Raw genomic sequence first — 21293 nt, 5'->3', positions numbered from 1 at the left:
GTGGAGCTGCATACATGGCAGTAACGTTGAGGATGCCAGCACAGACAGAGCTCCACGTGGTCACCTTTGAAACACTCAAAGTCCCTCAAACAATAGATTAAAATCCTAGCATGGTCAACTCAAGCCATTCTGTGCTTCCGATATAGATGGGTAGAGTTCTGTTCTGTGCTTGCAAGTCTACAGTAGAGGGGCATTTGGAGAAGACCTTAGAGGCAAAGGTCCTGTCCCACATGTAAAGCAGTGTTCTACTCAGTCCAAATGGTAATTAGTAAACCATATTTCTCTATTAAAGACATGGCTGCTGAGGGGACACGAATTATTCAAAATAATTTTTCATGTAAGAAGGTGTTTACCCTACTAGCCTGGACCAAAATGTTCCCTTTCCTCTCTGTTGTGGATTGTGTATCCCCCTCCCTCTGCTTTTCATGGACTAGTACTGTTGGTTCCTGCTGCGGAATCTTTTGGGTTGAAAGGCATTCCATGAATATAAAATACTCACTATAAACAATACAAATTCCCTAATTTGACCTTCTCCCCATTGTTTACCAAAGCAAGCCCAATGTAGGGAGTACTGTGCCAAGGCTGAGAGCTGTGATGATCTAGACAACTTTGCCAGGCACAGGACAACTCTGCCAGGATAACTGATGTCTATGGAAGGCCAAACTCTCAGCACCTGCCTTTGACACACCACCTGTTGCTTCAAATTGGGTATCAAAACAATCAATCACATGTTTCACACAGTGGATTAGCTTGACTTTTTTCCCTCTGAATATTATATTACTCTGGCTGTTGCAAGTTACACATTTTTTATCTTGGGTACCCTCCAGCTAACAGGTGCTCTTGACCCTTTGGGATTTCATTTCCCCAAAGGCATTTGTATATTTGGAACTCTTAAAATTGGAAACCAGGAAATAAATAAGATCTGATGTGTATGCTACTAGGAGTAACTCTGATTCCTTAATTAAATAATGGCATTCTAATAAATGACAGCACGGTGACTTGCCATTGTTTTTTTTTTTAAATATTGACATTTGAAAGGATAAACATGTGTCATAGGAAAATGCATAGGGTTAAGATAACTAAAGCCCTGATCCTGTGATGAACGTTGTATGAGGTCCCTTTGACCACATGGGGATTCTGTGCAGGTGCAAAGATCCAGCCATGCAGGTGCAGCGAAGAATATGTTCCAGGATTGGGACCTAACACTTGTCTCAGGATTTGCTAGGGACAACCTGTGCACCTGGATTCCCAGTGCAGGATCAGGGCCGAAAACTTTAGCGCCTGATCTTACAACCGTTTAGGAACATCAGCAGTATTACTTACATGAGGAATCCATAAATAAGCTTATGCATATGCATAACTGTTTACAGAATCAGGTCCTTTATTTGTTAGCTCCCTGAGGCGGGGATTGTCCTGTATCTAGTAGGAAACCAACCACACTCTAGATGTTAAACAAGCAATGGCACTAATTACAGTGCAAAATTGTTAGGGAAGAACGTTTGCCAAAAATCCAGACCAGATCATAAAAATCCCTTTAAAACAAAAGAGTTTTTTTGTTAAATTGGATCATCTTCTAATGCTTGGTCCTATAAAGTAAGCAGAAGTTCAGGTTGCGTGGTGTTTCTAATCTCACCTCACACCAGAGTTAAAAAGATTTTAAAAAATCAAAAGGCAAACAAAATTGAGTATATTTGTTACTGTGGTTTTTTGCAAGTAAACAACTTGCAGAATGTAGCCATTACATAGCCAGGGATAATTGAGAAGTGTGTGACCAACCATAGCTATTTTGAAAATGTCTAAAAGTAAAAACAAGTTAGTCAAAAGACCAGAAGAAAAAGAAACTGTTAAATCCATTTGTACATTGATTTAACAGTGAAGTATTTCATTCTTCATGTTTTTACTTGGTGTCTTGAAATAATCCCTTTTCTGTCTCCATACTCCCATTTAGACATTGTTCACAGACTTATTTATTTATGAAGTCTGAAGGTTAGTCCCTACCTGCTGAGACTAATTAGCCCTGTTCTTTGTGTCCTATGCAATCCTGTCTGATTAAATGTACACATTTGTTTTACTTCTTTTCATGCTTCCTTTCACTCTATTTCTGCTTTACTGATTAATATTAAAGTTGTAAGTTGCAGTGATTTTTTTATTTCTATTTTGTCTGCATCTTTCCCTTTAGTATGCAAATTTCTATGTGAACTTTTTAATGCCTGAGAATTTGTTAGCCTTGTCGATCTCTGTATTATTATTTTTATTATTCTTTTCAGAGAAGACAGTTTAGCTGAAATCCCCAAACTCTCTAAATATTGCATGACAAATTGACTTTGTTTTGAAAATCCTACGTGCTGAATGGCCCTTAGTAGGAGCAGCAGGTTAGATTTCTTGGGGAATGTTTGGATTATTTAGTACAGCCCGTCTCCTTGCTTTCTAACACCATTTTCCATTAGGCAATTTACTAATTCCCATTGAATTTACTGTCTCTGTGCCCCCCTCCCTCCTTTGTTCCTTGCCCATGTTAAAGTTTCCCATTGACTAGACCATTGTTAAAATTTGTCACTACTAGCAGATCAATTTGTTTTCCTCTTCTCTTCAACACATTATATTCAGGTACCAGATGTCATTTCTTGCATCTGCATTATTCTGCTCCCCATTTTGTTGCTGTGCAAAGTCTGCTGTTTGGGTAGTGACTTTTTTTTTTAAACTGCTGCCTCAAATCCTTGAACTGAATACCCTTTCCTTGTGTCTTGGTGGTCAAAATCCCCCCTTCAATTATCTACATTTGGTAACTCATTTGCTAGCCGGCTGTGGGACCATTCATGTGGTCCTATTTATTCCAGTGCATCTGGCCACTTTCATTTTAATTTTCCTGTTGTGATGCTTCCAACATCAGCACCAAAACTTTTCACCTCTAAAGTCACATAGTTCTTGATCTCCCCCCTCTCTTACTAATTAATGCATCAATCACATTCCCTTTCGTCCCATTTCCCCCCATTACGGTAAAAATAATATGTCTGACAAAAAGTTTTTTTTTTTTGAGAAATCTGAACACTAAAGAGTTATCTTGCCTATTTTAATCCAACAGAACTATAATAACAACAATAAATGTAAAAAGAAAACGCTAGGTAAGAAAAGAGCTTTTATGACATTATTATTTTAGTTTCTTACCTACAACCATTGGCCATAAAAAAATCTTAACGGTTTAACAAAGCAACCCCAAAACCTAACCACACATAATAAAAATACTGAAACAGGGGAGGTTTGAGAAATTGCACTTTCCTTATGCATACAAATCTATCTATTTAATCGTCTCTGCTCTGCAAAAGTTAGTGCTTTGCAAACAGCAGGCAGAGGGGCAGGCATCTTTCCCTCTTTTCCTAACTCCTGTATATATATTTTTTCCTTCTTGTGCAAATTGACTTCTGAAGTACAGTGCAATTTTTTGCCTTCTCTCCCCCTCCTGCATGTGTTTTGTTTTCCTTTGGGTCATTCCCTTACAACTGATGGATTCCCTCCTCCCCCTCCATTGTCTCCCTTAAATCCTTTCCCTTTTCCCCCACCCTAACACTCTCTCTCTCTCTCTCTCTCTGGCTCTTGCCAAAAAGGATCATTGTTAGTTTCTCCACTCCCCCACCCCCCTTCCTTCTCTTTCTCCCCTCGCTCATTCCCCAAACCTGTTTATTTATGCACACGTCACCCGGGGAGCCCCCGCCCCCTCCTGCATCTCATTAAGTGCCTAGTGTGCTTCTCTCTCCCTGTCAATAATCCCGAATCCCAGACTTCTCCGTTCCTCCGGATTTCGATTCCCCTTTTTCTATCTGTCAATCAGCGCCGCCTTTGAACTGAAAAGCTCTCAGTCTAACTTCAACTCACTCAAACCCGAGCGGCACGGGCTCCCTAGATCGGCAGCCGCTGCCCCCCCAGCCAGCTGACTTCTTGTTGGGGTTGTTTGTATTTTTTTTTAAATTCCCCTCCCCCCCGTCTGTTTTTTTTTTGTAATTATTATTATTCCCCCATTTGCTGTGCGTCCGTGCGCACGCTGATCCGCTCCCTGGAAGAAAGAAAGAGAGAGAGAGAGAGAGGGGGAAAAAAATCCAGAAGAAGAAGAAGAAACCCAAAGTCACTGGTGCAAAGAGCAAAGGAAAGACATTTTTCTCCCCTCCTCCTCCTGCTTTTTTTCCCCTCCCCAGGCGGAAAGAGAGAAGAAGAGAAGGAAAAAAACCCATTCACCTTGGACTTTTTTTTTTTTTGCAAACTTTTTCCTTTCTTTCCCCCCCCCCCTTTTTCCCCCTCTCTCCCCTTTCCCTCTTTGCAAAATTGCTGCTGGTGGGGTGAGCCGGGAGGAAAATGCCACAGCTGAACGGCGGTGGAGGGGACGATTTGGGGGCGAACGACGAACTGATCTCTTTTAAAGACGAAGGGGAGCAAGAGGAGAAGATCTCCGACCACTCCTCGGCCGAGCGGGATTTAGCTGATGTCAAGTCCTCCCTGGTCAATGAATCAGAAACGAATCAAAACAGCTCCTCAGACTCGGAGGTAAGGAGGGAAAGCCCCCAAATGCCCCCTCCCTTCCGTGGGTTTGGGGGCACACACAGGTGGGGGGCAGAAGGGGTTTGCTTTGCCACTGGATGTAGCAAGTAGGGCGCGCGTGTGGGGGGAAGCGTGGTGTGTTGCAATGTTGCGAGAATGTTTGTTAAGTTTCCTCCATGGCACCAACTTGTAACTATGTTTCTCTCTCTTTTCTCTCCCCCCCCCCTCCACCTTTCTTGTACCCCCCTCTCCCCGGTGCTGCCAGGCGGAGAGGCGGCCTCCGCCTAGGTCCGAAACTTTCCGAGATAAATCGAGAGAAAGTTTAGAAGAAGGTGAGTACCCCCCCCAAAAAAACCTCCCAGCTCTGCGGGGCGACCTGCCGAAACCCAGCTGCGCCCGCCGCGTAACTTTTCAATGCAGGAGGGGTAGGCGGGCAGGGGGGGGGGCACTTTCCAAACAAAGTTTTTTTTTTTATGTGTCCTCTTTTGTTTGCCCCCCTTTTCACCCCCTTTCTCTCTCTTTCTGCCCCGCCATGTTAGCTGCGAAAAGGCAAGATGGAGGGTTGTTTAAGGGCCCACCATACCCTGGTTATCCTTTTATAATGATCCCCGACCTGACCAGCCCGTACCTCCCCAATGGATCGCTCTCGCCGACAGCACGAACAGTAAGTGGCGCATATCCACCGATGTGTGTTTTTTAAACGTTTGCTGCTCTGATTGTACATTTCCTTCCTCTTCCCCCCCCCCCCAGCTCTGAGTCCCCCGATGCCTCCTGCATGCCCCCCTCCCCCATCGTTAGAAACTTTCCAAACTTTTATGGCTTTTGCAGAATGGGATTTGTTTACACTTCGCCATATTTTTCCCCTTTTTTACTTTCAGTTTTGCGACTAGGTCTTTTCACCCCGTGGATTTCGATTCTTAAAAAAAATCCCACAATCTAAAAACCCCGGGCTGTGTTTTGGTTTCTTTTCTCATCAGCTAGATCGCAAATCTGATTTCCACAAAACTATTTATTTTCCCTGGTGAATGAGCTGTTTTCTTCTGCCCTCTTCAGTGGCGTCTTGATCTCTTCCCCTCCCTTTTTTAACCTCCCCCTTAACCCCTTCCTTGCTGCATAAGCTGTCTGGGATACCAGTGTGCTGTATTGGCAAGTCACCAAGTTCTATAGTTTCTCTCTTACCCTGTTTTGTAAAGACTAGAAACTTTTTTGTAAAGTCCATTGCAAGTTTTCTGGCCTTTTCACTTGAGTTCAGCAGTTTCACTCTCTGTCTATGGCAAGTGTGGTTTAAGTTTTTACACGTTTTGAGGTGGTGGCGGTTGACACTGAACTACACACTAACATCCTTGATTATTTTACACATGCACAGACCTTGATCAGGGAGATGCATCCATCTCTTTAGCGGTGACAAGGAAAAGCCCTTCCTTACCCCGACCTAAACACGTTGCTCTTATTTTGCAAGGGGAGAAAGACCTGAAAGGAGTTCTTTATTTGTGTGTCTTGCTAAAATAAGTCCTGGAAGGGCTTAGAGCAGATCACAGACTAACAGTGATACAATAAACAGAAACTGTCTTTAAAAATGAATACATTAAACACCTTCGCACATAGAAGTGTAGTCTTGCTGCAAATAATAATCTTAATAATAATCTTGCTGCAAATATGTATGTGTGTGTCAGTGTGAAGGGTTGGATTTTCTTGGGAAAAGAGTAAGTGTGTGTGTGTGTGTGTGTGTGTGTGTGTGTGTGTGTCTGGTGGAGGAGGGAGGGTTAGTAATTGTAGTTCAGATAGTGGAGTTCTATTAAACTTTGGGCTGTGATGGGGTAGGCTTGGCTGCTGTTTCTCCTTTGATGTCTTGGAGTATCTATCACTAACTGCTATATGCCCCGATGTAGCACATATCAAGACTAATTTTTTTAAAAGGAGGGTTTTTTTAAAAATTATGAATGGTAAACCCATGGGGAATACAGAATGTTAAGAAGTGTTTGTTTACACTTGCCCAGCAGTTGTCTGTTAGCATTCTTTAGGTGCTTTTAAATCTGAAGGGTCCCCCGCCATTACCATGTATCTATTTACACGTTTTTTTGTAACCTGAGAGAGCAATTTGAAATAATAGATCTACTGTTCAGTAGATGTTGAATCTGTGGTAATGGCTTAAGTCTTGGACGATCCCAGTTTATCAGATCTACAAGTGTTTCAAAGCATTAAAATATTAAACATCAGGTCAGACTTGCTTTCGCTCAGTGGAAGTGGCAGTGACTACCCAATAATAGCAAATATAGAGGGATAGAAATGTGAAAAAAATATTTTTCTAGTTTTGCATGTATTTAAGGATGTGGTACGTTGTGGTTATTTTATAATGGTTATCTTGTAAGGCTGCTTTTCAAGCACCATGATATATAAGGCAGTAGAAGAGGGTTTTTAATTTGCAGTTTGCAATTGTAATGAATGGAGAAGGGAAAGCATAGGCTGAAATGCATTCTATTTTGCTTCCAATATGGTTTTCGATGTATTCTGCGTGTGCATCAGTTTAAAAAAAATATATTTTAAATCCTGTAAGTGATAGGTCAAGATTTAAAAAGCAGTCTCCCAAAAATTACTTGGTTCCAGATAGTTTTATATTGCAGTTCTTTAAAACTGTAAAATGCATTTCACTATTCCCAGATTATTAGCTTAATTGAGGCATTACATTTGGTTTTTATCTCCTTTTTATTTTCAAAAGTATTTTTTGTTACAACAGATATAATTCCTTATTACATTTATTTGCCACTTTTTTCTTATTAGAGTCTAAAGATCTGGATCATTTAGCAGTTACCTTTAATGGAAGGATTCCTTCCCTTCTCCCTAGATTTAAAAAAGGCCTTCCTAAGAATGTTCTATTTGTATGAATTAAAAGTATTGTATAAAAGATTACATGTTATTTTATTGTTGACATAGCAGGTGGCCTTGTAGTGTGTTATCAGATGGATTCTAAAAGGGATATTTTCACTCTCAATAGGCAATTTTATTATTTGCTCATCAGGAAACACAAACCTTTTCATATCTTAATCCTTTTTTTCTTTCACATTCTGTATGCCTCCGTGTTTGCTTACCATTTAATTATGGGCTGAAAAAATTAAAGTTATTCATTTAGGCCTGAAAGCAAAATAATCTAAGGATTAAGCAGGGTAAATGTGTGACACCTACTGTATGTTCTACATGTATTGTCATCTACTAAACCACCTAGATTTTATTTTCAAATGCAAGTTGGAAATGTACAGAAAATTCTGCATGGTTATTAATTAATATATAAAGAAAATACGTATTGTGTAGACTTCTAATACCCTCTCCTTTAAGCTTTTAGATAATATAAGGTAAAAAGGTGGAACAGCATAATTCTTTTTCTTTTTGGTTGCTGCTGTTGGGATGCATGAATTTTGGTTTGGCAGAATTTTTGTTCATGGTAAATGTAGCTGCAGCTGTCTGTTGTTCAAGAGCAAACTCTTAAGAACACAGATTTCTGCTTTTCTGTTTTAAAAATGTAAAGAATTATGAAGTGTCATTAAATCTGCTTATGATGAATAATACATTATCTCAAGAATAATGCTTTAATTGTTGAAGACTCCAGAAAGCCTGATAGTAGTAATTTTATTATAAAATGACAAAGATTTTTCTGTATAATGTTAATTTTGTCTTTGATAGAGTAATGTGGATGGCTTTTAAGAATACAGATACACATTAAGAAGAGATCTAGTCAAATAGAAAAGAAGTAATGCATCTGAGAATCTCGGTCTTCCTTGTACTTGAAAGAGGGACGGTGGTAGCTGGCTATTAGGAAAAGAAATTGTTTTCATGTCAAAGTTTAAAAACAGAGCAGTTGTATTTAATTTGAATCCTGCATTTAGTGTTTTAGTTAATGTTTCCAACTTGCAGAAATATTTTAAGAACCTTTACCAGTACGTTTTTTCATATTTTTATTAGAGCGATTGCATCTTCCTTTGCCCTAAAATTGTTTGCTTTCCAAGTAAGAGATTTGTTATTAGGTTGCATGTAAGGCAGCGAGCCTCTTGTGTTCATTTCTGAATTTTGAATGCTTGGAATTGCAAAATATGAGAGCAGCTCATTCACAAAGGTTTTTATGTTCAGTAAAGGAAACTTTTTTAAAAAAGCGTAATACTTGAAAAATGCATGTTTTCTTTTATCTAGTGAACCAAACAATCCTTTTTAATACAAAGAGGTAGACACTAAAGTGTGAAGGGTTAATGGTGGTCCTTTTTTTTCCCCTTGAATTGTTTTGACAACACTTTTCAAAGTGTGACATTCCAAGCCCCCCTGCAATACAATGTAATATTACTGTAATTACACAGGTCATTACATTTTAAATAGAGAACAATAAAATGCTTATCGGTACTGAAAAAGAACAGGTGTTCTTGCCCTTCTTTTGGTATTTATGCTAATTGTTTTTCATCTCCTTCAGAAATATTTATGGCTAGCATGTTAAGATTTCGGCATCAGTACGACAGTATTAATTCTGTACTAATGGTTGAGGTTTAATGTCTGCAATATGGATTATGGTATTAATATCTACCAGCTAGTTTAATAGTGTAGCTATAACTTAATATGTCAGCATGTGAATGCTCTATGATACTTAGCATTCAGTGATGTGTGTTATTCACTCTATCTCTCTCTTTTTTTTAGTGGACATGTTTTTAATAAAGTTTCTGGAATTATGTGGAAACATGGTATTCTATAAGAATTGATGGTTCTGAGGCATAAATCAGTTGGAACATACAATATGGAACTTCTGAATGCTTAAATAACTGGATTGCTAGTTTTGCATCAGAGCGAATCAGGATTGGTAGTGCACAATGGTAAATAGCCTGGATTCTGTTTAATTTCTTTTCCACAAAGAATCTGAATGTCAGATGATTTGATTTCATTTTAGGGAAAATACAGCATTGGCTGGCCAGCCAGCTTCTCTCTGAAGGGGCTATGAAAAACAGTTATAGCAAAGTTTCATGTTTCTGGGAGCTTGCAAAACAATATAATGCTGTACTGTTACTTGAGTGTACAGGATAATTGCAGTACTGCACTTCATTAAAAATAATATTTGCTTTGGAAAGTGAACATTTTAATAGGTGCACCCGTGGCTGATCTGTACTTGAAAAATTACAGTAAATGCCTTTCCAGGTTTTGAATGCATTCATACATTAACTGGGGTTGGATTTTTTCTATTCTTTTCTCATGATTTTTTTTTTTTAATTTTGCTTTTTGTTTTCTTGAAACACACACATGTACGTAGTTTAGTCAGCTAAAAAAATTTGATGCAGCTATCACTGACGTTTATAAATCAGAGTTCAGGTTTTAAAAAAAAGTGTTTCACATTTGTCAGACTTTCTTGACTGGGTCTCAAAATCAGATTAAAAATGCCTTGTAGAGAAAGGACAGCTGCAGATTTTTGGGGTGGACGTGAGTTTCTGTGCCATGACTAAAACTCTGAAGACCTTTTCCCAGCTGTCTGGGAGTTATGTGGAAGTTGGATTATTGGCAGTTAAGCATGAGACAACCTGGATTTAGCAAATGCTCTCCTACACAGGAAGTAGATGACATTATATTGGGGGAAGGGAGGAGATTCTTGTGCAGACATAGGAGCAGGCAAGAAGTAATATACTCCTTTACCCTATCCTCTCACCCCTCCCAACTTCACCCCATCCTCTCCTCCCTCCATGCCCTCCCATGTGTTTGCAATTATATAATATATAGGGTAAGTGTGTGTAAATATTTTTAATGATTTGTAAGTGAAATAGGGTCTTATCACCCCTGCACTGTATTTGTTGTGAGAACTCTTGTTTCGTGGTGTTTGTAGGGGGTGGTGTTGAGTTCTGTGTGTTTCTTTAGGTACTGAATTACTGTAAATATGCAAGTAAGCTTTAAACTTGGATTCATAATTAGGCACATTTGTGAAGGAAATGGTTAATTTTACAACCAAAAGCAAACTTGCACCTCGACAGGTCTGCTGAAAGAAATGTGCCACAGTCATTTGCTGGCAAGCAGCACGGGGTCATAAATCCACAGGGTTTATTTACAGCCTATAACACTTATGAATGTTAAGATATTTGACGCCACGCTGGCCTTATAATATCCAAGGTCCACAGACACTGGCAGTGGGTCAAATTTCTTTCACTAATTATAATCAATGAGAGATGGGGGTGGAAATCATGAAAACCCCAAAAAGCTAAGAATATTACACTCCTCCTCCTAACTGCAGGTTTATGTTTTTGCTTTTTACGTAGGATATAGTTAAGTTTATAATTAATACTTGTAGTGCAGAAAAATTCCGAGAGCAATTCTAAACAATGTGGAGAGCCAATTTTTTTTTTAAAGTTACTACAGCTTGCATCCTTTATGAACACACTGAGTGTATTGTGTAGTGTATCTAGATACCAACCCAACAAAATATTTCCCAGAATACTTAAAGAAACCTGATACCTGGAACTGCCCTTTAATTTATTGATGTGCCACTGAGCTGGAAAAAGAAAAATCACATGCCAGGATTAATGCACACAAGTTAAATGCATCTTGGAAATATGTATTATTAGCCTGATTTTTAAAAAAAAAAGATGTTTGGATAGGACTTCGGTAAAAAAACTCCATTATATGAAAACACACACCGAGTACAGCAGTTACCAGCTGTCGCTTAAGAACAATAGTTGAATAAAAAAGGTTTTCTGTGCTTTTAAGATGGAAAAATCTGAGTTTGCAAGGAGGAAGGTGTTAGGGAAGAGAAATTGAGGTAGTTTTGGGGGGAAGAAAATGCTGTCTGAGGAAGTGTAGTGAATCCAGACACCAGTGAGGGATTATTGGATGACTAAGAAAGACTGCTAACTATTCCGGAATTGAAAAACATATTTGGATGAATGACTAAAGGAGAAGTTGGGGGCAAGGGTTTGACTCTTAAGTGTCAAGGAAGCCATGAGGGCCAGGGGAAAGCATTGCTTCACTCGCTAAAGCTTGTTGTTCATGGCTCATTCTCTTGATTAAACATGCTTTCCTAGAGAGGACAGTTACAGTATAAGTGCTTGCCTGCACATTGTGTGTGTTTTAAATCAGACAACATGATTAATAAACGATGCCCAGGTTTTAATCTAGTTTTGTTTTCTGTAGCGGTTTTTTGATTTCAGTATCCCTATAGATTACTGTCACATCCAAGTCAAAGATACTAGCATGTAATCTGGGAGAGAGGGGAAGAAAAAAAATTAGAAATCTATTCTTGTCCTCCATATGTGGGTTTCTTCTACAAATCATGTAAATTGTGGTGTTGGTTTTTACATGCGTGCGCGCGCACACACACACACTGCTGTCATTACGTTTTCTACAGATTAAATGTACAGGCAGTTTAGTTGAAGGCTTTATGCATTTTCCTAGTCAATGGAATGCTGTAGCTTACTAGCCTCTGGGGATAAATATGAATCCCTTAACACCACATTACCAAGATGGTGTAGTGTAGTACCTTTTGAACAGGTTATTATCAACCGTGATGGTCTTCCATTTCCCAGAATACGTCACTCCTCTCTTCACATCTAATTCCATGTTGGCAATTCAACCCATTCTGTTTTTATTCTTTTGTTTTAGGTGGGCGAAAACCTTGACCCTTATTCTCCTTGGGGTCATAGGCAGGCAACAGTTTGGGCCGGCGCTGAATGAGTTAAGTTGCTGGCTAAAGTTTGGCTTCATGAAAATAAATTTGAGGCCTGGTAGGCATTAGCAGGGCACAGCACATTTACAGAGCTTAATTAGTACGAACTGTAATTGTTCATGGGCTGCCAGAAGGAGTAATGTTCAGGAAAAGTGGAGTCGTTCTTTTGCAGTCTTCAGTTTTAAACCGATAAATCACTTGCATATTTGTGCAGTGATTCAAATGGAGCTGAGACCTCTCCATCTCAACATGTGGTAAATTGTAAAGTCAATGAATTACAGATGTAGGGTACAGCGAGATTCTTGAGGAAAATGCAGAATGAATGGGAAAGAGGAACGCTGTAAATATTGACTGAGAGGATAACTGGATTTCTGCTTGCTGTGCCAATTATGATGCACTAAAAACTTTAGTAATTTTGTTCTAATCAGTTTAAAGTTTCCTTAAACTAAATGCAGGGGTCTTGTTTGACTACACTTGAGGTGTTTTGTTAATACTGAATAACAATGGGATTCCTATGTAAACACAGTGGACAGCCTGATTACTCCCAATTAATTCATTTGAGCAGTGTTATAGTTGTTCCTGAATGAATTAGTAAGGATGGGACACTTTACAATGATGCTGCAGCTGCTTTTTTAATGGGACATGTTGCGGTAGAGCATGTCTTTGCGTTCTAGTTGGGAGGATACTGGGAAGATTGTCGAGTTAGGTTCTGCATTTCTTATCCACCCAGAAATTCCATCTACTTCCTTGGGACTTCCTGTTGGCAGGAGCAATGTGGCATGAAACCCATAATCTGTACAGCAGAGTTCATTTTTAACTGCTTAAATGGCTAATGCTGCTTTCTGATACAGACAGAATCCTTGTATTCATCTTACAGTTATTAATGGAAGAAGACTTGTCTGCTCTTTACCTGATCCAGAGACCCCTCAGGTCTGTGGAAAGTGTCCCACTGATTTCAACAGACTTTGGATCATGCCCTAGATGCCATGACCTGACTTCAAAGTTTTGCAAAAAGCAGTAAAAGGATTTTTTTTTTTTTTTAAAGAATGACACTTCCTATCTTGTCTGGTCACTGATTTTTAATATTTTAGATCTGTACAAGTATATATTATTTTATAACTAAATAAAATAACTCTTGGGGCCAGATTCTGCAATAATAGGACATCAGAAGCGTGGCCCTCACTCGTAGAAGGCTGGTCTATAGGGCTTATTTTGAGGCCCCCTTCCCTGTCAATACTGCCTTTCCGGTGTGAGTAGGTGGATTTGTATGGAAGCTGTAAAAGTTAATGATTGTTCTCTGACTCACAAGCTGCTGGTTTTAGTTTGAACAACAAAAAAAAATAATGACAGTAAATGATGGAAATTATAGGAGACACGTAGGCCTTGGTGAGAGGAAAATATATTTACGTTGTTAAAATGTTTTTGCTTCTTGCTGAAGGAAGTGCAAGCAAAAGAAAAGAAGATCTGTAGATAGTGTCTCTTTGTTGTCAGATGCTTAGGGTGCTGAATTCTTTCAGGCATATGGTCAGACATTTAAATCACATTCTTAGATGCCCGTCCATGTGGATGTTAAAGATCCCATGGCAATTTTTTTTTGAAATGGGTAGAAGATAATCCCTGTGTCCTGGCTAACAGTTTCCTCTGCTCAGTAAAACAGATGATTTTAATGCCCAAGGCTCTGTGGGAAGTAGTGTTGAATGCATAATGACTGCCATGTTTGACTACAATCTCTGTATTACCAGTGCTGCTTTGAAAGTGCTCTGGAGTGCCTAGGGTGTGAAAGGTGCTATAAAAACAAAATCCCCATCTGCCTAAGAGTTCCACTGTGGTACTGCGTTGCACTCCCCAAAAGAGAGGGCGCCTCAGAAAAAGGAACTAGTGCAGCGTCCTACGTTTTGGCATGTGTGAGTTTGAAATGTTAAAAGCAAATAGTGGAAGGACACCACCTCCGACTTTTAGGAGATGCTTCACTGCCACCATATAAAGGGCCAAGCCTGTCCAACACTCATAGGAATCAACAGCTATCCTGCATATGGCCTGGTCTATACTAGGGACAAGTAGCTAAATCAGCTTTAAAATCCTGTCTTGTTTAAACGGGTGCAAATCCCTAATGAAAGTTAGTTTAACCCTTGCTGAAATTGTACTGGGATTGAGCTGGGATTGATCACTTATATAGACAAGCAAGAGCCCCTCCATTACAGGTTGAATTAGATCAATTTAAAATGGATGTAGTTAAAGTGGTGCCACATTACAGGTATGGATTGGAATAGCGATGTTCAAACTTTGTGTATTGGGGACACCTTTTACTCAACATATTGCTGTGTGTGCCCACCCCCTTTACTTTATAAGGGGCTCTGTGCAGTCAGTTCCATGGGGCTGGCAGTTTGGTACCCCCATATAATCACTTTGTGACCCCCCCCAGTTGAGAACCCCAGGATAGGTTTGATGTGGAACATTGCATATAGATAGCTGCATTAGTCAACTTCTGGATTCAACCAATGATTATTGAAAGGTTGCAGCTGGTTATTTACTGGTGTAAAGAATCCCATGAAATAATCTTAAACATATCAGAAGAATAAGATGGCAGCCAGGCTGGCTACTTGTTTGGTTGTCTTGAGCAGTAGAGGAGAGAGTCTTTTCTCCATCTGTGTCTTTGTAGAGAGGGATGAATTTATTGTTCCTGGCTGGATGCCACTTGTGCATTTTTTGTTTTGTTCCCCTCCTTCTCAGGCCTTCCCCCAAAGAGAATAGAACTAAGAGATTTTTTTGTGTTTATACAAGAAATAGAGACATGCTAGAAAGAAGTCATATTCTTTATGGGAGTTAGTCAAGCACATAACTTTTGTAATAGCCAAAATGTAACTGTATAAAGGAAAATATATTTCCCCATAAAAGATGTTTAACTGCATAAGGGCAAAATATCTTCAGAATCTATAGACCAGGCCTAATTTATTTATTCATTTTTTGGGAGTTAAGTGTAATTTTTGTTTAACTTCAATTAATTTTTTAAGAATGTGAATCTCTGTGAAAACTAGACCAAAAGTGGAATTGGATGAGTGAAAATGGAAGTTGGAATCGTGACAGTTTTGTTAATATATTCGTAATGTGATTATCTGCCTGGTTACATGTGCATATCTGTGTTTACGTATGTGATTTATATTATTCTAGTATGTGTACTTGGTTATCAGGTGTCTATCCAATTTTAATTGACAATATGAGATTCCTGTGTGGTTACCCAGTGCACAGCTTGCATTCGGGATCTACAGGGTTTTGTGGGAAGAAAAGATTCGACAAGTTTCCATTAAGCTCTGAATCGGGCAATTGGAAAAGAGGAGAATGAAATGAGCTGAAAAGAGGAACAACTTGTTAGTGTTGCATTCTGTGCTTGGAACGAGAAACCTCTTTTAGACAAGAGTGGTTCTCAGGCCAAGAATTTCAAACTCGCAGAGAAACCTGTCCAGAACACAAAAGTTGTTTGAACAGGGTGCAGAATTGTCACAGTAATTAGAGCAATCTCCGTTTACTGAGTGGCAGCTTTTATAAAGGACAGGGGATAAAGGGTTCAAATTCATCTTTCTCTCGCAGGGATTCACTTTTGATGAACTGCTTCTGTGTATGTGAAGGAGTATGTGCGTGTGTGGCCACATTTTCAGCTACTCATCATTAAATTGTCCTTGTTTTATATGAACCCAAGAGTTGGTTTATTTTTTTCCCCCCTCTACTGACAATTCCAGACATTATGCTATTGGTATTCTAATTGGACTCCTACCCTACTAGGGCGATGTGGACTAAAATTTGCCTTTGCTTTGCTTTAGGAACAAACATTTTAAAGTAAATATGCATCATTTTAGACCCCATACTTGCAATTTCTGACTCTTGCAAACAGTCCCAATAGCTTTAACAGGCACTGTACAGACACAAATAGATCCTGGATAGCTTATTCACCAACATGAATGTTTACCAACAGGAAGAAAAGATTAAGAGTCATTGGGTGTTAAATTAGGCCTGCTCTATGCATAAACATTAGCTTGACCCAGCTACTTCGCCTAGGACTGTGAAAAATTTCACGCACTACTCTGTGGAGTTAGGTCAACCTAATTCCCACTGTAAATGCAGCCAGACTGCTAGAAGAATTCTTTGTTTCACAGAATTCTTCTGTCCATCTACCTGCTGCTTCTCAGGACTTGTCTCCACTACGCCAGAGATTGATGCTGCAGAGATCGATCCACCAGCCTTTGATTTATGTGTAGATGCAGTAAACTGATCTCCGAGTGCTCTCCTGTTGACGTTGGTACTCTACCAAGATGAGCAGAGTAGCCGGTGTTGACGGGAGAGCAGCCCCTGCCGACCTTCCTGCATGCAAGACGCTATGATGAGTAGGTTGACTTTAGTTAAGCTGTTTGCGTAGCTCTAAGGATGTAACAATGTAACTGTTTAAACGGTTAGCTGATAACCCTGAGCTTATCAGTTACCATAACGATTACACACCGGCTCCCAACTTAGCTGCTAGGGAGCCAGCTGCCACCCTGTGCTGTTAGCTCTGTATCAGCTTTATGCTGCAGAGCCCACAGCATATAACCATCTAACTGCTAAGATTTTTTAATGGCTACGTGATTGCCTAATTAACTGCTTTTTAACATCCCTAGTAGCAGAAGTCATGTAGGATAGATTGACGGTGAGGGTTAGGAAGGACAAGGCCTCAGAGAAGTGGCTTGATTACACTGATAGGGGGAAAATCCTTCTGTAGTTGTAGGAAGTGTCTATGCTACAGCTGTAGTTGTGCTGTGGTAGCTGTAGTTGTGCTGTGGTAGCTGTAGTTGTGCTGTGGTAGCTGCTGTCCTGTTGGGGGGTCTTCCATTGTAGTTTGTAAACCCTCCAGGGCAGAGACCTTTTTCTGATTATTTATTGTGATGTCGGTTTTGGGTGCTGTATAACTTAAATAACTCAATCCTGCCCCCTTCCTTCATCGTTGTCCCCAAATGCTCAGGTGAACCTGCACACACAAAAAACTTTGTTCTGTGATACTGTACTGCCAACTCTAAATGCAACCTTCATTCAGGAGAGGGGAGTGGAAACTAAGGATGTTAAGAAGCGGGTAACTGGGTAAACGTGTAGTCGATGCAATTTGTATCGGCTAACATTTAGTCGAGAAGGGAAGGCGCTCAGAAGGAGCTACCCCCGCTGCAGCTCAGCAGTTTAAATGTAGTAAAAGCAGGGTGTGTAGGCAGCCGGCTCCTACTACATTTAAACTGCAGAGCGCAACGGGGGTATCTCCTGGACCCAGTGCGAGTTAGGACTGAACCAGGCTTGATGAGTCCCGGCTCGTGCTGGGTCTAGCAGCCTCCGTCTGAGCAGCCTCCTGTCCACGGAGGTCCCGGGGGGGGGGGGGGCAGGGAAAGGGAGGAAGCAAGTGGCCCTGCAGAGACCGTGCTGGGGGGGAACCAGCTTTTAAGTTGGGCTCCTCCCCCCCTGCTGCCTCTGTTATAGAGGCAGCAAAGGGTAGGGGAAAATGCGAGTAGTTGACTAATCAACTGCTCTTTTACATCCCTAGCGGGGACTAGGGTGGGTGGGAATGAAGTGTCAATACATTCTTCCTTTCTGCTCCCATCTCTGCAGAATTTGCCAAGAAGAGATAATTCAACCCTTTCTATGGCTCAGTTTTATTTTATTTTTTTGAGATATGGGACATCCCCAGGGAAGTTGGGGGACAAAGGGTCCTATCTTGCCTCTTACATATATCTTGCATGAGAAATCCCATTGAAGTTCATGGAATTACTCACATGACTGAGGATTGGGCTCTTAGGTATTTGATCACTATATTCCAAGACATAGATCAGATCATGACCTAAGTACACCTTCAGGTAGAATACTTGTAACTATGCCCAGAAGTTCTTGAAATAAGACACTTTCCACTTTTTATTATAAACTCTAAACTATGCCAAATTTTCACCAAAAAGAAACTTACTACTATATATACTGAGGTCTTATTAAGCAAAATCTGGCAATTTCCTCTGGAAGTGGACCAGTTTTGAGGTGCATCTGGACCTATTTCTTAGCAAAATCAAATTTGTTATTTTGAGCAAAGGCAGAATTTTGCATTAAAAAGTTGTGTGAACTTGCTTATGTGCAAGTTCTCAATGCGAAAACAGCTGCCCTGTCCAACCTATGAAAGGACAGTCAGTGCCTGTGTGGTTTTTTGTTTTGTTTTTTTTAATGCAGCTCCTCTTAAAGTAGATACGTTCTTTGTTCACTTTTGTAGTGCTCTGTTTGTCTGTGCCTTTGGTAATGTGAATCTAGAGATTTCCAAGGTAAAGTACGCAAGAAGAGGAATTTCCTTTGGAATTCCATGCAGTGATTAGGTAATTCTGGTAATTACGTTCATTTTCTCAGCTGCTGTCATGACATGCAGTAGAACGTATAATTACTTTTACAGAAGATCTATGCTAAAAATTTAGTAGTCTAAAACGTGCAGCCGCACAAGCCAGTTCTGATACATCGACCAACCTGAAAGTCCTAGCACTGTGTTGGTCCAACATTAGAAACAGAGCATATAATTGAATATACCTGTTGCAGTTTATTGTTAATTTATCTATTAACATTACCTTCCTGCACCCAACCCCTTGTGTTTTATAATCTGAACATTTCTTGGTAATGGCTGTCTTCTCAGTTACACTTGTACTGTTGTAATTCGCCATCACTCAGGGTAACTTGATACCTTATATTTGGTTATCGAATAGCCTTTCCATTACTTTGAATTATTATGGTAATTTTGAACCTGTTAACAAATAACAATAGGTGCCTCTGTAATCAATGCCATGGCTCCAGTTAAATACGGATAGAGGAAGTGGTTGTCTTCTATCCATAAGCCTCTTGAGATGTGGTCAGCAGAACATCACTTGTGAGGCCAGCAGAATGCTTTGATTTGCCCTTTTTTTTTTTTTTTTCTTTTTTTAACAGCTCTTTATTCAGTTGCAAGGCACATGCTACTCAGCCTGTCAAAGCAGCCGTTGGTTGCAAGTCAGGAAATTCATGTTGTATGTGTGGTCCTAATCCTGCAAAAACTCACACATGTTTAATTTTACTCACTTGTTCTGTTCTCTGAGCCATTCAGCATCTGCTAACTTGGGTAACTTTGAGTCAGATTTTTAAAGCTTTCACTGTATTGAAGGCCAGAAAGGGCTATTGCATCTTGTCTGACTTCCTGTATGTCATGGGCCATTTACATTTCACCCAGAGTGCATGGAGATATACCTATCTTATAGAACTAGAAGGGACCTTGAAAGGTCATTGAGTCCAGTCCCCTGCCTTCACAGCAGGACCAAGTACCATCTCTGACAGATTTGCCCCAGGTCCTTAAATGGTCCCCTCAAGGACCAAAAGAACTCACAACTCTGGGTTTAGCAGGCCAATCCTCAAACCACTGAGCTATCCCTCCCCCCATCTACGCTACACTGTTTTTCCGGAATAACGAATGTTATTCCGGAAAAACAATACTAGCATCCACAGAGCAATTGCGTTATTTTGAAAGAAAATCGAAATAACGGAGGGCTTTTTCTGATGTTGGTAAACCTCATTCCACGAAGAATTATGCCTCTTCCGAAAGACATTGTGTGTGGATGCTCCACTGCTGCTATGTAGAAATAGCGTCTCACCAGGGCCATTCTAAAGTTATTCCTCTACAGTGCCAGGGCTCTAAATCGAGATAGCATGTCCACATTAGGTGAGCCTGCCTCGGACTCATTTTGAGGCTTCCCTGTAGTGTGGATGCTCTATTTTGAAATATGCTTTTCCGGAAGATATCTTGCAATGTAGATGTACCCCCAGATATCCCTCTATTAGGCCAAAAGATATTTTTGTAAGACCAAAACTACTAAAGGAGAGAACTAGGCATAACCAGTGTATGAGGTCCCCATGGTGTCCTTGATTTCAATGGGAATTAGGAGCCCAGGTGCTTTTGAAAATCCCATTAGTTACTGTCTCCATCTTTGGATGCCTAAATAGTTTGCAAAGTCCGTGAAGTTTTTACTACTGCTTACTCTTGTTAATGCTCCCAGCCAATGCTGCTAAAGAGAATGAATTGGATTCTGTCCTTTCTTTGTCAGTTAGCTGCATTGTTTGTTAGATTTCAATTACAGGGTGTGTCGGTTGCACCTGTACAAACCTACAGGCCTCATTAAAGGCTTAGTCTGAAGACCGTGGAGCTGCACAGGTCTAGCAGAGGCCGAAATCTGGTTTTCAGGGTCTCTTTTTACTGGATGTGAGTAAGTATGAGAGAAAAGAGAGAATCCAGCTTGATTTTTAGGTTAAAATTGCATGGCAGGCAGTTGAGGAAAGAGGAAAAGGAGAAGTTCATTTTAAGTGCATTTAAAATGGAAACAGAAAAGAAATAAACATTAGATAACTTCCTCACGTGTCTTTTTTTTATTTTATGCAGAGTCACTCTTTAGAGTAAAACCACACAGAAATGGTGTTAAAATTTGTGACGTGATTGTTTTAATATCCTGGTTTAATCATGATCCATTTATGTATGAACCTAAAAAGAGTTGGAATGGAATGGCAGTCAATTCTGACCTAACCAAGATTCAGTAGCATGAACACCAGATTTAAACTGGTGTAAAAAAAAAAAAGACCAGGAACTGTTCTTATTGAGGTCAATAGCACACCTCCTTTTGGTTTGGCGGGCACAAAATCAAGTCCTTTGCCTCCTAGCTAAGTCATTTTTCCATTGCCTCAAATCAAAAGGGATTTATATTCAATCAATGGGATTCGGGCTCATTGAAAAATGTGTCCCAAGAGAACCTACTTTAGGTGGTTAAGTAGGCACAGTGAATGTTCTGGTGAACATTCTTGAAGTGAAACTTCCATTAAGCAAGGCCGATGCGTGTGTCACAAACCCCTCCCTATGTTTTACCTTGCATTACGGGTATACAAGCAAACTATAAAAGGAAAGAAAATACAGGACTATGTAGCACTTTAAAGACTAACAAGATGGTTTATTAGATGATGAGCTTTCGTGGGCCAGACCCACTTCTGAGGAAGTGGGTCTGGCCCACGAAAGCTCATCATCTAATAAACCATCTTGTTAGTCTTTAAAGTG

General features: G+C 40.0%; 1 protein-coding gene across 30 annotated transcripts in view; it reads left to right on the top strand.

Annotated features, from left to right (window-relative positions):
* The first annotated feature begins 3732 nt into the window (after nucleotides 1–3732).
* The window catches only part of TCF7L2 (transcription factor 7 like 2), a 226048-nt gene continuing 208487 nt past the window's right edge, over nucleotides 3733–21293 (top strand). For 18 of the 30 annotated variants that reach the window (XM_006134984.4, XM_006134983.4, XM_006134978.4 and 15 more), the window contains exons 1-3: nucleotides 3734–4533; nucleotides 4793–4859; nucleotides 5067–5191. In XM_006134984.4, the coding sequence (XP_006135046.1) occupies nucleotides 4345–4533; nucleotides 4793–4859; nucleotides 5067–5191 (381 nt within the window). In that variant the 5' untranslated portion in view covers nucleotides 3734–4344. Of the gene's footprint in view, nucleotides 4534–4792; nucleotides 4860–5066; nucleotides 5192–21293 lie in introns of all 30 variants that reach the window. The other 12 variants (XM_006134979.4, XM_075935454.1, XM_014579442.3 and 9 more) reach the window with 2 other exon arrangements.

The sequence above is a fragment of the Pelodiscus sinensis genome, chromosome 8, assembly GCF_049634645.1.
Source record: "Pelodiscus sinensis isolate JC-2024 chromosome 8, ASM4963464v1, whole genome shotgun sequence".
Classification (NCBI taxonomy): Eukaryota; Metazoa; Chordata; order Testudines; family Trionychidae; genus Pelodiscus; species Pelodiscus sinensis.
This window is presented reverse-complemented; position numbering and strand designations above follow the sequence as displayed.